Source organism: Monodon monoceros, unplaced genomic scaffold (genome assembly GCF_005190385.1).
Source record: "Monodon monoceros isolate NGI ecotype Baffin Bay Population unplaced genomic scaffold, NGI_Narwhal_1 Super_Scaffold_20, whole genome shotgun sequence".
Classification (NCBI taxonomy): domain Eukaryota; kingdom Metazoa; phylum Chordata; class Mammalia; order Artiodactyla; family Monodontidae; genus Monodon; species Monodon monoceros.
The window spans coordinates 73,778,256-73,799,143 of NW_021703777.1; the positions used below are offsets into that span (position 1 = coordinate 73,778,256).

A 20,888-nucleotide genomic window follows, 5' to 3' on the forward strand; every position below is an offset into this window, starting at 1 on the left:
GCCTTAAAGGAGCAACTGTGCCTCTACTGTAAAGAACAGCAATGGCCTAAATGCATACAAATGTTTGCATGTGAATAAAACTCCTTCTTAGGTAAGAAATATTATGTAAATTATGTAATAATTACAAAGGAAAAAAATCCACCTTTATTTTATTTATATTTATCTTATTCGAAAAAAAATTTGAACCTGAGCTATAAAAGTTAAACTAAGAAATTTACAGGGAAGAATAAAGACTGGGGGGGGAAGATAACTTCAACCACCAGAGGGCAGACAGCAGAAGCAAGAAGAACTCCAATCTTGCAGCCTGTGGAACGAAAACAACATTCACAGAAAAACAGACAAAATGAAAAGGCAGAGGACTATGTACCAGATGAAGGAACAAGAAAAAAACCCAGAAAAACAACTAAAAGAAGTGAAGATAGGCAACCTTCCAGAAAAAGAATTCAGAATAATGATAGTGAAGATGATCCAGGACCTCGAAAAAAGAATGGAGGCAAAGATGGAGAAGATGCAAGAAATGTTTAACAAAGACCTAGAAGAATTAAAGAACAAACACCTAGAAGAATTAAAGAACAAACAAACACAAATGAACAATACAATAACTGACATGAAAAATACACTAGAAGGAACCAATAGCAGAATAACTGAGGCAGAAGAACAGATAAGTGACCTGGAACACAGAATGGTGGAATTCACTGCCGCAGAACTGAATAAAGAGAAAAGAATGAAAAGAAATGAAGACAGCCCAAGAGACCTCTGGGACAACATTAAATACACCAACATTTGCATTATAGGGGTCCCAGAAGGAGAAGAGAGAGAGAAAGGACCAGAGAAAATATCTGAAGAGATTATAGTCGAAAACTTCCCTAACATGGGAACGGAAATAGCCACCCAAGTCCAGGAAGTGCAGAGAGTCCCAGGCAGGATAAACCCAAGAGGAAACACGCCGAGACACATAGTAACCAAACTGACAGAAATTAAAGACAAAGAAAAATTATTGAAAGCAGCAAGGGAAAAACAACAAATAACATACAAGGGAACTCCCATAAGGTTAACAGCTGATTTCTCAGCAGAAACTCTACAAGCTAGAAGGGAGTGGCATGATATACTTCAAGTGATGAAAGGGAAGAAACTACAACCAAGATTACTCTACGCAGCAAGTATCTCATTCAGAATCAACAGAGAAATCAAAACCTTTACAGGCAAGCAAAAGCTAAGAGAGGGCTTCCCTGGTGGTGCAGTGGTTGAGAGTCTGCCTGCCGATGCAGGGGACATGGGTTCGTGCCCTGGTCCGGGAAGATCCCACATGCCGCGGAGCGGCTGGGCCCGTGAGCCATGGCCGTTGAGCATGCACGTCCGGAGCCTGTGCTCCGCAACAGGATAGGCCACAACAGTGAGAGGCCCACGTACCGCAAAAAAAAAAAAAAAAGCTAAGAGAATTCAGCACCACCAAACCAGCTCTACAACAAATGCTAGAGGAACTTCTCTAAGTGGGAAACACAAGAGAAGAAAAGGACCTACAAAAACAAACCCCAAACAAGAAAATGGTCATAGGAACATACATACAGATAATTACCTTAAATGTGAATGGATTAAATGCTCCAACCAAAAGACACAGGCTTGCTGACTGGATACAAAAAGAGACCCATATATATGCTGTCTACGAGAGACCCACTTCAGACACATACAGACTGAAAGTGAGGGGATGGAAAAAGATATTCTATGCAAATGGAAATCAAAAGAAAGCTGGAGTAGCAATACTCATATCAGATAAAATAGACTTTAAAATAAAGAATGTGACAAGAGACAAGGAAGGACCTACATAATGATCAAGGGATCAATTCAAGAAGAAGATATAACAATTATAAATATATATGCACCCAACATAGGAGCACCTCAATACATAACGCAACAGCTAACAGCTATAAAAGGGGAAATAGACAGTAACACAATAATACTGGGGGACTTTAACACCTCACTTACACCAATGGACAGATCATCCAGACAGAAAACTAATAAGGAAACAAAAGCTTTAAATGACACAACAGACCAGATAGATAAGGTACTTGTAGGATATTCCATCCAGAAACAGCAGATTACACTTTCTTCTCAAGTGCACATGGAACATTCTCCAGGATAGATCACATCTTGGGTCATAAACAAGCCTCGGTAAATTTAAAAAAACTAAAATCATATCAAGCATCTTTTCCAACCAGGACGCTAGGAGATTAAAAACAAATCACCAGGAAAAAAACGTAAAAAGCACAAACACATGGAAGCTAAACAATACGTTACTAAATAACCAAGAAATCACTGAAGAAATCAAAGACAAAGTCAAAAAATACCTAGAGACAAATGACAAAGAAAACATGACAAACCCAAACCTATGGGATGCAGCAAAAGCAGTTCTAAGCCAGAAGTTTACAGCAACACAATCCTACCTCAAAAGAACAAGAAGAATCTCAAATAAACAATCTAACCTTACACCTAAAGGAACTAGAGAAAGAAGAACAAACAAACCCAAAGTTAGTAGAAGGAAAGAAATCATAAAGATCAGAGCAGAAATAAATAAAATAGAAAAAAAACAACAGCAAAGATCAATAAAACTAAAAGCTGGTTCTTTAAGATAAACAAAATTGATAAACCTTTAGCCAGACTCATCAAGAAAAAGAGAGAGGGGACTCAAATCAACAAAATTAGAAGTGAAAAAGGAGAGGTTACAACCGACACCACAGAAATACAAAGCATCCTAAGAGATTCCTACATGCAACTCTATGCCAATAAAATGGACAACCTGGAAGAAATGGACAAATTCTTAGAAATGCACAACCTGCCAAGACTGAATCAGGAAGAAATAGAAAATATGAACAGACCAATCACAAGCACTGAGATTGAAACTGTGATTAAAAATCTTCCAACAAACAAAAGTCCAGGACCAGATGGCTTCACAGGTGAATTCTATCAAACATTTAGAGAAGAGCTAACACCTATCCTTCTCAAACTCTTCCAAAAAACTGCAGAGGAAGGAACACTCCCAAACTCATTCTACGAGGCCACCATCACCCTGACACCAAACCAGACAAAGATACTACAAAAAAAGAAAATTACAAATATCACTGATGAATATAGATGCAAAAATCCTCAACAAAATACTAGCAAACAATCCAACAACATATTAAAAGGATCATACACCACGATCAAGTGGGATTTATCCCAGGGATGCAAGCATTCCTCAATATATGCAAATCAATCAGTGTGATACACCATATTAACAAGTTGAAGAATAAAAACCATATGATCATCTCAGTAGATGCAGAAAAAGCTTCTGACAAAATTCAACACCGATTTATGATAAAAACTCTCCAGAAAGTGGGCATAGAGGGAACCTACCTCAACATAATAAAGGCTGTATATGACAAAACCACAGTCAACATCATTCTCAGTGGTGAAAAACTGAAACCATTTCTTCTAAGATCAGGAACAAGAAAAGGTTGCCCACTCTCACCACTATTATTCAACATACTTTTGGTAGTTTTAGCCACGGCAATCAGAGAAGAAAAAGAAATAAAAGGAATCCTAATCGGAAACGAAGGAAAACTGTCACTGCACGTGACATGATACTATACATAGATGATCCTAAAGATGCCACCAGAAAACTACTAGAGCTAATCAATGAATTTGGTAAAGTTGCAGGATATGAAACTAATGCACAGAAATCTCTTGCATTCCTATACACTAACAATGAAAGATCAGAAAGAGAAATTAAGGAAACAATCTCATTCACTATTGCAACAAAAGAATAAAATACCTAGGAATTAACCTATCTAAGGAAGTAAAAGACCTGTACTCAGAAAATTACAAGACACTGATGAAAGAAATCAAAGATGACACAAACAGATGGAGACATATACCATGTTCTTGGTTTGGAAGAATCAATATTGTGAAAATGACTCTACTACCCAAAGCAATCTACAGATTCAATCCAATCCCTATCAAATTACCAATGGCATTTTTTACAGAACTAGAACAAAAAAATTTTAAAACCTGTATGGAGACACAAAAGACCCCGAATAGCCAAAGCAGTCTTGAGGGAAAAAAATGGAGGTGGAGGAATCAGACTCCCTGACTTCAGACTACACTACAAAGCTATAGTAATCAATATGGTACTGGCACAAAAACAGAAACATAGATCAATGGAACAGGATAGAAAGCCCAGAGATAAACCCATGCACCTATGGTCAACTAATCTGTGACAAAGAAGGCAAGGATATACAATGGAGAAAAGACAGCCTCTTCAATAAGTGGTGCTGGGAAAACTGGACAGCTACATGCAAAACAATGAAATTAGAACACTCCCTAACATCATACACAAAAATAAGCTCAAAATGGATTAAAGACCTAAATGTAAGACTGGACACTATAAAACTCTTAGAGGAAAACATAGGAAGAACACTCTTTGACATAATTCACAGCAAGATCTTTTTGACCCACCTTCTAGAGAAATTGAAATAAAAACAAAAATAAACAAATGGGACCTAATGAAACTTAAAAGCTTTTGAACGGCAAAGGAAACTATAAACAAGACAAAAAGACAACCCTCAGAATGGGAGAAAATATTTGCAAACAAATCAACGGTCAATGGATTAATCTCCAAAATATATAAACAGCTCATGCATCTCAATATTAAAAAAAACAAACAACCCAATCCAAAAATGGGCAGAAGACCTAAAGACCTAAATAGACATTTCTCCAAAGAAGACATACAGATGGCCGAGAGGCACATGAAAAGCTGCTCAACATCACTAATTATTAGAGAAATGCAAATCAAAACTACAATGAGGTATCACCTCACACCGGTTAGAATGGGAGTCATCAGAAAATCTACAAACAACAAATGCTGGAGAGGGTGTGGAGAAAAGGGAACCCTCTTGCACTTGAAATTTTGGTGGGAATGTAAACTGATACAGCCACTATGGAGAACAGTATGGAGGTTCCTTAAAAAACTAAAAAAAGAATTACCATATGACCAAGTTATCCCACTACCGGGCATACACCCTGAGAAAAACCATAATTCAAAAAGACACATGTGGGCTTCCCTGGTGGCGCAGTGGTTGAGAGTCCGCCTGCCGATGCAGGGGACACGGGTTCGCACCCCAGTCCAGGAAGATCCCATATGCCGTGGAGCAGCTAGGCCTGTGAGCCGTGGCTGCTGAGCCTGCGCGTCCGGAGCCTGTGCTCCGCAACGGGAGAGGCCACAACAGTGAGAGGCCCGCATACCGCAAAAAAAAAGACACATACACACCAGTGTTCATTGCAGCACTATTTACAATAGCCAGGTCATGGAAGCAACCTAAATGCCCATCGACAGATGAATGGATAAAGAAGAAATGGTACATATATACAATGGAATATTACTCAGCCATAAAAAGGAACGAAATTGGGTCATTTGTGGAGACGTGGATGGACCTAGAGACTGTCATACAGAGTGAAGTCAGAAAGAGAAAAACAAATATCATATAGTAACACATATATGTGGAATCTAGAAAAATGGTACAGATGAACTGGTTTGCAAGGCAGAAATAGAGACAGAGATGTAGAGAACAAAAATATGGACACCAGGGAGGGAAAGCGGGTGGTGGTAGGATGAATTAGGAGATTGGGATTGACATATATACACTAATATGTATAAAATAGATAAGTAATAAGAACCTGCTGTATAAAAAAATTCAAAAAACAACAAACAAAAATTTAAAGAGGGTACCAGTCTCCTTAAAAAAAAAAAAAAAAAAGAACGGCTTGAGGGGGGAAATATTTCAAAGGACTTAATTTAAAAGATGTTAAGCTAATATGATGCTAGGTCTGTACAGTACTGCCCTGTCTACACAATCTCTATTTTTTCACTTGAAACACTTTGACATCATAAATAAGAAACATTTCTAAGAAGCGATTACACCATGGGGAGAATAAAGGTTCTGCTTTTGCCTGAGTGCTTTTGCTTGCTCACATAGATCACTACTGTGTTGAACAGAGTAAATCTAAATGATGATGACAATGATGATATCATTTATTGACTGGGTATACTATGTATCAACCACTGTTTTAAGTGCTAAACTTCTATTAACTCATTTAATCCTCACATTAAGCTCATGAAGTAAGCAGAATTAATCTTCCTCATAGTTACAAATATCTATTCTTATAATTTTTTCCAAATCTCTATTTCTCTAGTAGAAGATTCCTAAAGTACTGTTCAATCCCTTCACCTACAAACCAATTCAATGGAAGGAAGGGGGATGGAAGAGAGGATAGACAAAAAAATATCCCCTAAATGTTGACTAAATCAGTAACAGGGATAATGATATATGTGTATGTGAATGTTCACATTCTTTCTTCTCTCAGAAGCCGTATTGCCCTAAATGAAGCATTTAAAGCAAAAATTTCAATCACTGCCCAAGTGTGAAGACCCATGTGTAGCAAGATGGTCATTCCTTAAAAATCCACACACCTCCGTTCCCCAAATCCCTCTACTATTAAGATGGTGGAGGCTGGTCCCAACAGTATGCCCTCAACATGCCCTTATTTTCTTGCTGTCCTAGATCAATCTATATCCATTATCCTCCAGGCTTCTGAATCAGAACCCCCTGTGTTTTACTTTGAGCACATAATTTGCTACAATTAATAAGAACATTTTTCTATGTAGCTAAAGACACTTCTAACATATAGTCAGATTTATCCTTAATAAAAAGTCTCCCTTTCATCCTCCTATCTTCTGTACTAATACTGCACCAATACACTACAATCACTATCACCAACTTCCAACAGTATGTGGACAATTCTGAAATTCATCCATGTACTACAAAATAAACTGTCTGGGGGGGAAATCCTGCTTTAAAAAGCAGCAGATCTGAAAATCTTGAATGGAATAGTCCTAGGCTACCGCTCTGCTTCTTAGTGGCTATAATAACTTAAGGCTTGACTCATAAGTCCAGGAGAAATATTACTTGACGTTTTTTCCTCATAACTCAATGAAAATATGACAAACTACACAGTGAGCCTGAACCTCAAGACATATGCAGAGCCATGGGAAGACAGCAACATGTAGATAAGCCTGCAACAATAAGGAATAAAGCAAAGAGCATATACCTTCCTGCTTTTCAAAAAATACATACCATAGTATAATTGTGAGCCACTTTATGCAAATCTGTACAACCTTGAGCATCAGCAAAAGAACGGATTCCAAGACAGTTGGATGGGTGAAGCTGTTTCATTAAAAACTTACAGCATGCTTCCACAACCTGTGAAAGCTGAAGAAGGCAAGCTGTAGATAACAGGCACTCAATATTATCTTCTTTTAATTCAAGGCGGCCTTAATGATAAAAAGAAATTCCATTAACTATGGAATTATATTAACTTTAGTTTATAAGGTAATTGGTGTTAACAGTAATAATTCTAAACAAGAGCTCATTACATGCATTCCAGACACAGATGATTTAAGACATTCCAAAAAGAAAAAAAAGTACTAAACATGAAAAAAAACGATTAGCACTTTGTGACTTCTACTAAAATTTAAAAATTAATAGCTTGTTTCCAGAATTTTTAAAGAATGATTTAATTAGTAATATATCTATTACATATAACTAAAATTTTAAATGCAATAATTAAAAAACATAACTCATCAAATTATTACATTAATATTTAAAAATATCATTCAATAGCTTAATTATGATAACCATTTTAAAGGTTCTAATATAGAGATTTTAACCTATATACATACCACCAGGGGTGGTGATTATAACAGCAGAATTAACTGTTAGCTAAGGCAGGCTTTATTAAAAGCAGAAATCTGAAATCAAATAATACAACTTACATTTAAGAAGTTTTAAATTCATATTTTCAGATTTATTACCTGTATATGCATACTGAATCAAGGACCATAGTGAATTTGGTTCTACACCTTCCATTTTTATTTCTTCTTGCCTTGCTTCCCTGACATCATTAGTAAACATGGCAGCAAAATAATCTGAGACAGAAGAGAGCACCAATCTAAGAACATATTAGAAGAAAAGCAACAAATCAGTGACAACATCAAAGCTGATGTTCATTAGTAAATGCTGCTGCTTTCTTTTTCCTTATTTTTCTTTTCCTTTTTAAAAAAAATTTTGTTACCCATAGAAAGTGCTTGGTACTGAGAAATGCATTTTAAGTTTGACAAACTGCTTTATGCTCTAGCTCCTTCCTTTGAGTAACAAATTACCATTACTGAAAATTTTCTGCTGACATAAATGATTTACTCATTCACTACTTAAATATCCCTTTTTAACATCCTGAAAAAAAAGCTACAAGCTCACAGCATTAAACTGATGGTAAAAAAAATGGGGGGAAGAATGTAAAGGTTCTTCTTTTTATCACTTTTGAAAATAATCTAAGTTTTGTTTTAATTGTAGAGGTAGTCAATATATGGAAGACATTTGAGACTGGTTTTAGGTTATTTTTAAAAAATATTTATTTATGTATTTGGCTGCGCCAGGTCTTCATTGCCACGTGTGGGATCTTCGTTGCAGCATGTGGGATCTTAGTTGTTGGCATGCAAACTCTTAGTTGCAGCATGTGGGATCTAGTTCCCTGACCAGGGATCAAACCTGGGCCCCCTGCATTGGGAGCACAAGTCTCAGCCACTGGACCACCAGGGAAGTCCCTAGCAGGTTATTTTTAAACTTCATGATTTTTAAATTATTATAGTATATTATAATGCTTGTATTTTGTTATAAAATTATATCATTATCACAATACAAAACTATACTTTGTATTTTGTTATAATACATTATTACATATTAGGTATGTCTCTGTCCAAATTATTGATAGTCACATATTAAGCAAAAATAGGTTATAAATATATGTATTTGAAACGTGCATTTTTCATTTGATAATATGTCTTGAGGATATTTTCCATATCAGCACACTTACACAGATTTACTTTATTCATTTGTTAAAGAAGTAGAAATTATGATACAGGTAATAGTTGAAGCTCTCTCTATGCTCCTCTCTAATTCCCTTTACCTCTCTCCCCAGGAGAGAGGTTTGCCAAACTGCTCTCCAAAGAGCTGTGCCAGTTTAGTCTAGCATCAGCACTACATAAGAGTTAACCTTTCCCCACAATATTGTCGATGTCAAAATTTTGGCCACCTGCAAGGTGTTAAATGGTATCTCATTGTTGTTTTAATTTTCATTCACCTGATTGTTAGTGAGGTTGAAGGTGTTTTCAAATGTTTTATGGCCATTCAGGTTTCTTCTTCTGAGAACTGCCCATTCATTCAGTTATTCACTGAACAAATAATAATGCACACCTAATAAATACTGGGCACTGTTCTAAATACTTGAGATGTATTAATACCTTCTATTATGGAGTCTTATATTCTACAGGGAGACAAACAATACCCAGCAGAAGTAAATTCTACAGTACATCAAAAAGTGATAAGTGCCATGGGGAAAAAAGCAGGGTAAGGGCAAATGGGGAGTGGGTTTAAATAGGTGGTCTCATGGGAAGGTGACACTTGAGAAAAGACTTGAAGGAGGTGCAGGAATTAGTCACACAGGTATTTGGGAACAGCATTCAGGCAGAGTAGCAGCCAGTGCAAAAATCGAAAGGCAGAAGCGGCATGCCTGCCACATACAAGAGACCACAAGGGGGTCAGTGTGGTTCAAGCAGAGTGAGAAAGGAGGGCAGAACGGTAAAGAGGTAATGGCAGGCTGGGTCACATAAGCCACTGTGAGGAAATGGGCTTTCACACTGTGACATGAGGAGGCACTGGAAAGTTTGATCAGAGAAGCAACCAGATCTAAGTTCCATTTTAAAGGATCACTCAGGGAGCTGTGTAGAAAAGGGAATGTAGGAAGAAAAAGTGCAAACAGGGAGACTAGTTAGGAGTTTCTTGCACTGGTAATCCAGGTGAGATGGTAATGGCTTTCACAAGCATTGCAGGTAAGGTAATGAGTTTTGTTTTGTAAACAGGGAATTTGAGATGCCTGTATGAAATTTAGGTTGGAATATCTTTCTTATAAACCCATGCTCACAACATGGACTTTCTGTCACAATATATAGTAGCATCTCAATAAATATATGCTGAACTGAGTAACTGAAAACTTTAAGACCAAGACCATTTTTTCTAATTTTACTTTCGCTTTGGAGGGTTTAACAAAACTTTTGGGACACAGTATTAATTAGTTTTGAAAGGTATTATAAAAAAAACCTTTGGGATCATAATGGTGATTAACACTGAACAATTAAATATGTAATTATTAGGAGAAAAATAATGAATCGTTATTTATTTAACAGCTTCTATTTCCTTTTCTTACATCAAGAAGTAATACTTCATTTCTGTTAAAGGCTTTTATTCCCTAGCACCACTGCTTTTCATATTTCTTGGAGGCAGGCAAACAGAAGTTGGAATAGATGTGGCTATTTAAAAACTCAACAGTTTTGCCACTCCATTCCACCAGCCTTTTTGTTTCTAAATACTCAAAGCTCTAATTTCTACTGAGCTTACTGAAAGTTATTTAATTAGGTGGAGTGCTGCTCATAGTAGCTGAAATCTATACCAAACAATACTGATTTCAGGCTGGTATGTTTTGTTTTTATGCTTCTACAGAGGGAAAGTGATCCTTTTGGGGTCATTTAATGTGTAATAATTTCATATGCACTGTCTTCTTTGCAGAAACTCCATGAAATATACCACTTTACCAAAAGAGTCCATTGCATAATCAATTAGAACAAGTTACCTCAATATACATAATTAAATGATCAAGGAAATATTTCACACATATAGAAATTTAGAAAACAATTACCTGTGAGCTGGAATTCTGCGATCACCAGCAACTAGAATTACATCACATAACTGTTTGTGTCTCAAATAGTTTTCCATCTTTTTGAATGTTTGTTCAGCATGATTAAGGGCTTGGAAGAATTCATCTGATGAACATGGCTCCATAGTATGGCAGGATGATAATGTCTGACTGCTATTGGAAGTCCTGAAAAGAAAGAAAACACACATTTTGAAAAGTTGCTAACACATTAAAAATATCTTTCCTATTAAGTCCTTTTAAATCCTTCAAATGTAATAGAAGCAATGCTATCGGTCTATATTAATGAACAATCATTCATCATTTTTGCCTTTGAAAATCAAATGATGGCTCAAATCATATGTGTGTCTTGCAAACATTGTGAATGTGATACCTTCTAGTTAATAGCTACATATATTCTTTGCCTGTTCCTGAGGTCTCTTCTCTGGTCAATACGACGTCTCTGCTGTAAAAGAGCCAAACTATATTCATATTGATAGTCATAGCTCCAACATTATATTTAAGGGCATAAGAGATCTTTTTTTTTTTTTTTTTTCGGTACGCGGGACTCTCACTGTTGTGGCCTCTCCCGTTGCGGAGCGCAGGCTCCGGACGCGCAGGCTCAGCAGCCATGGCTCACGGGCCTAGCCGCTCCGCGGCATGTGGGATCTTCCCGGACCGGGGCATGAACCTGTGTCCCCTGCATCGGCAGGTGGACTCTCAACCACTGTGCCACCAGGGAAGCCCAAGAGATCATTTTTTGAAGGCAGAAAGGGAATTAAACCCTTTTGGAGATATAAACCCAAGCCATCCTTTAGTTAAAAATGGGTTATGTTCACAGTTCATTTATAACTGCTTAGAATACAAAATATATTATCATAAAATTATAAATGAATTATAAATAATTATAAATTATAAATAATAATTATTAATAGATCATTATAAATTATAAATAAATCATTTGATTCTCTGACTAGTCTTCAATAGCCCAGGTAACCTATAACTTAGATTATAGCTTAAAAGAATTTGATGGCCTAACCCAGGTATCTAAAAATTATTTGAAATTTCCAAATTATAATTTGAAGAGTATGAGTTCTATATTTTCATTATGATTCATTGATGGAAATGGTGAAAAAGTGAAAAGATTGAAACTAAGAATGAAATCCTAAACCCACCCCTCTCCCCTAGATCCCTTCTCCAAGATCACTTGAATCAAGTAATCAACATCCCTTGGTTATACAATTAACTACAAAACCACCGACTATGCCATAACTTAGTTATCATTTCTCATCAGATCTACTTTTAAGGATATAATGATTCTGATAAATGCTTTGCTGAATTAAGCCTCACTATATCTTAAGAGAATTTTCTTAATATAAATATCTAATATCTTACCAGGGACCAGCTGCCCTCTTGACCACCAACCCTACCCTCTTTGCTGATTTGTATTAGCTCTCTGGCTCCTAAGAATTCAAATTTTCTACTCCTATTTACACTCTCTGCTGAACATTTCGAACTTCTTGATTTGCTTTCAAGGCTTCATTTGCTATCACATGTTAAATAAACATGTTATTTCAATGTGACAATTAATTCAGAGATTTTTGGGTATAGCAATCACTCCCACTGCTCCAAATGAAGGATCAAAAGAAGTGCAGGCTTCTGATTTGTAGTCTGTGGAAAAGCAAAGCTGTCCATTCACAAAAGGAACATGAAAGAGGTAGGAACAAAGCTACTCAGGCTTAAAGAGCTGCACAGCTTTCTAGCATTTCTTGTTCTGTTTTAAGAAATTTGGGACCTTGCACATACAATTTTAATAATGGAAGAATTTACTTAAAAAAAGAATTTGCTGCATATCCAGACAACTGTAGAACCTAGGTATCAGAACCATTATACACAGAATTTTTACATCTAGAAGGAACCTATGTAGTCATTTAATTCAACTCCCTTATTTTGCAGATGAGAAAATTTTGAGGCCCCAAATGGCTCAAAGTGATCAACCAAGGACATATAGGTAGCTGGATACAAAACCAGGGATCAGGAGGCATTCAGAATGTTGGTCAAATCACTCACAAAGGAATGGAAATTTTTGCTTACCTTTACCTTAAGGCATCAGTCAGTGCAAGGACCAAGGGTATGAAGGGAGAATGATAGTACAATATGAATGAGGATAATCTAACAATAACAACAACAACAACAAAAGACATGAGAATTCAGGATCTTAGACAAAAGTCTACTGCTCTGTTACTGCCCCTTAGCTAGGGTTAAGACAGCAAGAGTCTCTTAGTTTTCCATGGGGCAGAGATAACATCTCTATCTCTGGCTAATCAAAGGTTTTTAATACTCTGGCTCTGTGTAATTTATAATGTCATTACTTTCTTACTATTTCTTTTCCTATTATGTGTTTTGGTTTGGAAGCTTGAATTGGACAGGTATGGGGTAGTGATTAAGAGCATTTTAGGAAGGTTCTAGAACTGTGCTGTCCAATATAGTAGCTACTAGCCCCCATGTGGCTATTTTTTTTTTTTTTTGCTGTACGCGGGCCTCTCACTGTTGTGGCCTCTCCCGTTGCAGAGCACAGGCTCCGGACGTGCAGGCTCAGCGGCCATGGCTCACGGGCCCAGCCACTCCGCGGCATGTGGGATCTTCCCGGACCGGGGCACGAACCCATGTCCCCTGCATCGGCAGGCGGACTCTCAACCACTGCGCCACCAGGGAAGCCCCCCATGTGGCTATTTTAATTAAAATAAAATAAAATTAAAAAGTTCTTTAGTTGAACTAGTCATATTTCAAATGCTCAAGTAGCCCCATGGGGCTAGTGGCTGCCAGATTGGATGGTGCAGATATAGAACATTTCCATCATTGCATAAAGTTCTATTGCATAGTGCTGATTCAACTCTGTTACTATGTATCTGGACGAGTTATTTAACTTCTCTAAGTCTTACCTCCAATAGCAATACAGGAATAAGTAATACATAGTACTTTCTTTTAGAGGATCCTTCATGGGAGGATTATTAAATGAATGCATATCCCTAGCACAGAAAAAGTACACAATCAAGGTAAATAAACTCCTATTAGTAGATCCTTGCTTTTCAAAGGCCAATGGGAAGGCCTGTAATCTCAGTCTTTTGTCTTATACAATGTTGTTTGGTTGTCTTCCTAAAAAACGATCGCCAACATTATCAATTTTTATAACTAAATTTCCTGATTCTTAATTAAAATGGCCTTTAACAAACCCAGTAGACATCCTAACCCACAATATAAACATCTGGGAATAGGCCATTTATGGAGCATTTAAAACATATTTCTCTGTGATTCCTACTAGATCTTTACATGGTAACAGAGGAAATATATCTAACATTTCTGCTTAGTTTTATTTCTTTGATGTTACTAAGATGGTAAGTCATATTTCAAAGAATTGCATCATGAGATCATTCAAATCTTTTGTAACAGACGTTCTTTGTGATGAACTCTACCTTGCTGGATATTTCCAGACTACCGGGAAACATTTAATTTTTAGCTTATTGTCCCTCTGCAGTAGGCTATGAATTTGTAAGTCAGAAAATGCCTAAACATAGAAAAGAGGCAAGTATCAAACAAATCAAGTCACCAGCTATTTATAGAGTAACTCCTGAGATGCATGATTGCACCAGTTGTTAGAAACTGGGGATGCAAAGAAGGTATGATTTTTTTCTTTTAGTGAAGGGACTTAGAATTTGAAGACTTGTTTTATAAAGTGGAAAAAAGTAAACAGCAACACTAATACTTGCAATTCTTCAGATTTCACACATCTGTGCGCACACAATATGCACCAATACTATCTTTTTATTAGAAACTATTTAGATTTCCTCACTATCATCACCAGAACTTGCATTAGGCTTTCTTAATGGAGTAATTTTTCAAAAAGAAGTTTTAAAAATCACTTCACAAGAATTATACTGTATATGATTTTGCATAGAAAACAAAGCTGCATTGAAACTCTTAAGTGGTCTGTTTGGCTCACTCCCCAGGTAAGTGATAAGCTGCCTCATAGCTTCTGGCATTCAGAATTCATGCTTTTGCCAAAGTGCAGATTACTATATCATGAATCTTTTGACATCTTTTACACATATTCAAAGTCACAAATGTAAAATAAGAATGTAAGTTGCTTAGTATAGGCTAGCAGTCTCTAAAAATATTTTTATGCATATCCTTTTCAGTATACTTTTAAGCATGTGCCCCAATATATGGATATTTATGAGTTTATAAAAGATATACATATATCATTGTACAATTATTATTTACATTATAAAACAGAAAAAAATAGATTTAAAAAATAGAATGTAAATAAACATTCTAATATATATACATATAATTACCATTTCTCCAACAGATCATCTTGTACATCCCCAATTGGAACGTAACTGCGATCAGAATTTACAGAAAGGAAAGATCAGTATGGGCTGGTGTTCGGAAAGGCAACAAGCAGCAGGTGAGATCTGAAATACACCTTAAGGTTTAGATGAGCAAGGAGGAAGAGAAGTTGGGGTTTTCTCTTTTAAGGAGAGGACAAGGCAGGTGCATAAAGAGAAATGGCAAGAGGCAAAGAAAAAGAATACCTTCACCTCTTCCCTTCTCAAGAGAAATACTTTTTCATTTTGGAATTTAAGGAGTTCTCTGCTGATCCTGCAGTCAGAATATCTTTGGTGAAAAGAGTCAAATGTTGTTTATAAAAGAATCAGATTTTCTTAAACAATAACCAGTGTGAAGGAGAAGGGCCAGTGGGCCCTCTCATACAATGCTGCTGAGAATTAAAAGAGGAGTAATGTTCCTGAAATAACTTTGAGAATACAGATCAAAAACCCTAAAAACGTGCACACCCTTGGGACTTTATCCAGAGGAAATGGTCATCTGTATGTAGAGATCTAACTATGGGGAGGGGGTTATCACAGGTTGTTTCTAACAAGAAAATATTGGAAACAATCTAAATTCCAAAAAAATTCGAATATTGGTTAAATAACCAAAAGGTATGTCTGTGCAAGGGAGAATGATGCAGCCATTCACAAAGATACAGGAGAACATTTAATGACATAGCAAGCTGTTTTACTGGACACTGCTTTTGCCTATCCAGGATTCTTTCTATGGTAACAGACCCATCTCGACCTTTTGGGAAACCACACATACCCTACCTCAGTTCACAGGGCTTGGGCAGAGGTGAGCAAGCGACTGAGGCCTGGCCAACAGGAGTATCATATCTTCTGGTTATAATGATTGATTTGGGTGGACATAAGATCCAAACAAGACCAATGAGAGTCCATTTCAAGATGTTTGTTGGTACTCTTGGAAAAGAGTCACTCTCTTTCCATTGAGGAGGTTAAGCTGATAAAAAGTAAACTTAGAGCTACTAGTGGCTTTTTGCTACCACAAAGAAAGCCTGTCTAAGGTAATGCCATCACAAAGGAAAACAGATTCTAAAGAGGGAGAAAAAAAGGATTTCTGGTGTTATTTGAGTATCTGGATTCATCATGTCTAAAGTTGTTTGAGTTTTTATTTACTTATGTGAATCAAAATGTTCTAGTTTTTGCTTGTCAGTTTGAGTTGGGGCTTCTGCCTTTTTTGACCAAAGGAGTCTTAATTTTATGTTTACATTAGGGTGAAAAAGGTTACAAAATAGTATGTACAATAAGATTCAGATTTTTATTCTAAAAACATATTTGTATTCTATACTTACCTAAAATATACTGGAAGGATACTTCCTCAAATTGTTAATGGTTATTATTTTGGGGTGGCAGGGTAATTTATAATTTTTGTTTTTCCATTTTTGCTTATCTCTATTTGCTCACGTCTCAGTGGTAAAAATAGTAAATAATATGGGGAAAAACTCATTAAAAAATTAGATCCAAAGATTCCGAAAAGTTCTATCCAGCTGTCCTCACCTCTTGCACCCTGTTGATTACAACCTCCAAACCATTCTTCACATCTACCACAGTAATGAGTTTTAGCTGGACACATGGCTACCCAGGCAGAGACCACAGCTGCGCCTCCTTTGCTACTAGTTGTGGCCATGTGATTAGGTTTTCAACAATGGCACGTGAGCAGAAATGATATATGCAACTTGTGTTATTTGCTTAATGTCCTCCCTTTTCTTTCTTTGGTCCTTCCCATAGGCTAGAATGCAGAGGGGGAGCTGAGGAAGCTTTGACCATAAAGAAATAATAACACCCTACAGGATGGAGAAACAATATGGAAGGAATCTGGGTCTCTGAGGGAACCTGTGTAGCAGAGCTACCTGTCTGCCCTGGGCCACTTCCCCATTTGTTAAGTGATAGAGAAAAAAACTTCTATTTTATTTGAGCCACTATATTTCTGAATCTCTTTGTTATATTATCTTAGCCTATTCTCTACTAATATATTCCCTAAAGTTAAATGGCCAAATTATATGGCTCTGTGCATATGAATGATTATGTGGGGTGTGTATGTGTGTGCATGTGTATCATTGTTTTCATGCCTAATATATCTAATTCTAAAAATGTAAAACTTCACTATCTAGTTCCAACTAGATGAAAATAAAATATAAGCAATAAGTGTCATAAAAGGTTCTTTTGCCTTAAAAATCTGGACTTATAAAGACCAGTTGTGCAACTGTAATGCTCAACCTTTTTCCTAAGCTGATTCTTTCTAGGAACTAATATGATTCCAATAAATTCCTATTCTGTTTAAACCAGCCAATTTCAGTTGCTTAAAACTAAGAACACTGATAGAGTGTACAGACAGGTTTTAGAGGGTTCATGAATTCCTTGAACCCCATATGAACCCCATATGAAATATTTAACACACATATGTGCACATACGCACATGTATGTGCACACACACATACAGACGGTTTTCTGGGGAGAGGTTCCATGGCTTATGTCAAGGGAATCCATGATATGACTTGGGCATACACGTGTGAGGGAGGACAATGCAATACATCCTTCCCAGATACAAGTACAATATAGTTGAACTTCTTTGCCATCTCTGGAAGCAAAATTTTTTTCATGTGGAAACATATAAGATTTTAATTTTAAAGTGAACCAGAATTAATAGAATGGTTCAAACAAGGAGATGTAGAGACAACCTAAAGAGGGTCAAGAAAAAGGAGATAGCACTTGAGAAATGGTATATTATGAAGATAACCCCTTGTTGGGAGAGGAGAAGGACCTACATGCCTTCAAGATGAGTCAAAGAATAGCAAATCAACTGACAAGGTATAGAAGAGTTCAAGGGTATGTGCAGGTGAAACACAGAGTAGCAAACAATGGGTAAGACAGATCGGATGACTGTGGGTAAAGGGTTGTGGGTGTGTCGAGAGATTATACCTGTATGCCAGCCAGCCAGGGTTGGCTTTTTCAAGAACCAGCCTGAGAAAATTAGTTGAGGAGAGAAAGTGAAACTGGATAGACTGAATCATTAACTGTTATGTTGATCCAAGTTGAACTCAGTGATTAAATGAATAGTCACAGAGAACTGCTTACTGGTATGTGTGCATGAAATCTACATGTTAATCGTTTGGGTTCAAAATGCAGCTATTTCCAAGTGATCAAGGTCAATATCAACAATGATAAGTTAGATTGATGATATGTATCTTTGATATGATGTGCTGAAAATGGTACTTTTCCTTTGTGGTCTTCCTCCTTAAAACTCATTAACCCCCACCTAAGCATGAGAAAAATATCAGACAAATCCCAACTGAGTAAGACATTCTACAAAACACCTGACCACTACTCCCCAAACTGCTAAGGTCATCAAAAACAAGGAAAGTTTGAGAAACTGTCACAGCCCAGAGGAGCCTAAGGAGATATGATGATTAAATGTAACTGGTATCCTGGACTGTAACAGATAAAAGGACGTTAGGACGTTTTCTGTAACAGAAAAAAGGAAATTAAGGAAATCTGAATAAAGTATGGGCTTTAGTTAATAATAATGTATCATACTGGTTCAACAGTAACAGATACACCATATTAATATAAGATATTAGTAATAGGGAAAACTGGGTGTGGGATATAAGGAACTCACTATACTATCTTTGAAATTTTCCTGTAAATCTAAAACTATTGTAAAAATATAAACTTTAATTTTTTAAATGCAGTTTCATTTTACTTACTAATCTTGAGCAAGTTACTTACCCTTTCTGTGCCTCACTGGCCTCATCTCTACAATTAGAAGAATAATAGCAATCTAACTCAGAAATTTGTGAAGACTAAATGAGGTAATATAGTACTAAAATGCTTAGAACAGTGTCTCACAGATAGCAAGCACCCAATCAATATTAGCTATTATAATTTTTGGATATTTGTATAGAAGTATTTTATACATATTGACTAAAAATAGTCTGATATATAAAATATTAAACCCTAACTTTATAAACAAAGGTTGAAATAATGAAAATTTCTCCAATATGTCAATATTACATAATTTCAAAATTGGCAAATCCAGTAAAGTGTAAACTGTGTTTAAGCTATGGTCACATGGTGAGCCACTATGTAAACCTGGCTGGCCCTGGTGAAAATTCATCCTGAGTTAAAGTCATTGGAACTTACTGCTCACATAGGTCACAACTGTTACTTAGGGTCTAAAATTCCTCATGGTATAAAAAACAAAGTTTTTAATTTTATTTTAAAAACAAAGTAATGACTTAGAGATGATTCCATAGACAGAGAGTGGCTAGGCTATAGACCCAAGATCCAAGTTAAAAGATAAGAAACTTTCAAATCACTTAGATGTGTGACAGCAGAAATTACCATAAGCCGAAGGCTCAGGCAGACATTTCTCCTACTTAGAATACAACTGATCATACATATTAGCAAAATATGCTGCCTCTTAACTTCTGCTTTAACTTGTCTGGACCCACTGTAGGGGTTATGATTCTGTGTATGTAAAACCACTAAGTTGTCTTCCCTTTTTTCTAATAACTCAAAATTTCAATCTGAGTTCTGAGGTCTATGCAAGTATTATGACCGCTGAAATGAGAAATTCTTCGTATATTGTATTTCCCCACCATGTGATATCAATCTATAGTATACTCAAATAAAATGTTTACTATATATTCTATTATTTGCAAATATTATATAATGAAAATAACTATTTCCAAGTTATATACAAAATCTGATGAATGTCAATGCAGCTTCTTTCGACATTAACAGTGATAGTTTTTGATTTGTTTACAGTAGAAGGGCAAACACCTAGAGAGACTGCTTACTTAATCAAAAAGCTGGGGGCAAAAAAATTTATCCTCATAATGAAGATCAAAGACTCAGAGCTGGAGGACTGAAGGAAGATGTGAGAATTAGATATATTTAAATCTAGGGAAAAAATGGAAAAGTAAAAGTATACACACAAATGACGTTTCTAAAATCTAGAATGCTTTTTACTTTTTTGCAATAAGATGTTGGGATAGAAATTTTAAACCACCAGGAATATTAAATTTCTTTGACAGATTTCCCCTCTTATATCTAAAAATCAAAGACATGTTCTCTAAGTACATTTTATTTTTGAAATAATATTTTAGAAATAGTTTGGTCACTGCAGATGTGAACTGTTTACTCCCATCGACAATTGTATTTTCTTGAAGTATGCACATAGCCACCTCAGTAAAAAAAAAACAGTCTTTTTCTGTCATAATGAATATCCCATCAAGATGACACTTTAATATGGATACTAAAGAATAGATTAACTTAATTTCAGTAATCATTAGCTATGCAAACTACTTCTGTTGAAGGAAGTAAATTATAGTGACCTATGTGTGTACAACCTTTCTAAGGTTATACATGTATATAAATTTTATACTCACATATGCATAATCTCTCCAGGTAGTAGATACATGTTAAGATTTTCATAACTAATGCTGGTAAATGAATGAATGTTTTGTTTTTTGTCTAATTTTGTTAGAATATTCTTGATACATTGCATTGGTTTCAAATAAAAAGATGATTACTCTTTGGTTTCCCACCAAATGGGAATGGTTTTATCCCAAAAATGATAAACCCTGAACCTTTTAATATATACTTTATTCTTTTTATGGCAACAAGTATCCAAAGAAA

General features: G+C 36.1%; 1 protein-coding gene across 2 annotated transcripts in view; it reads right to left on the reverse strand.

The window, feature by feature from the left end:
- KLHL5 (kelch like family member 5) overlaps positions 1-20,888 on the reverse strand; it is a 74,189-nt gene that overhangs the window by 31,418 nt on the left and 21,883 nt on the right. For both annotated transcript variants that reach the window (XM_029235791.1, XM_029235790.1), the window contains 3 exons: positions 10,840-11,022; positions 7,904-8,040; positions 7,167-7,363 (listed from right to left, as the gene is read on the reverse strand). In XM_029235791.1, the coding sequence (XP_029091624.1) occupies positions 7,167-7,363; positions 7,904-8,040; positions 10,840-10,982 (477 nt within the window). In that variant the 5' untranslated portion in view covers positions 10,983-11,022. The remainder of the gene's footprint in view (positions 1-7,166; positions 7,364-7,903; positions 8,041-10,839; positions 11,023-20,888) is intronic.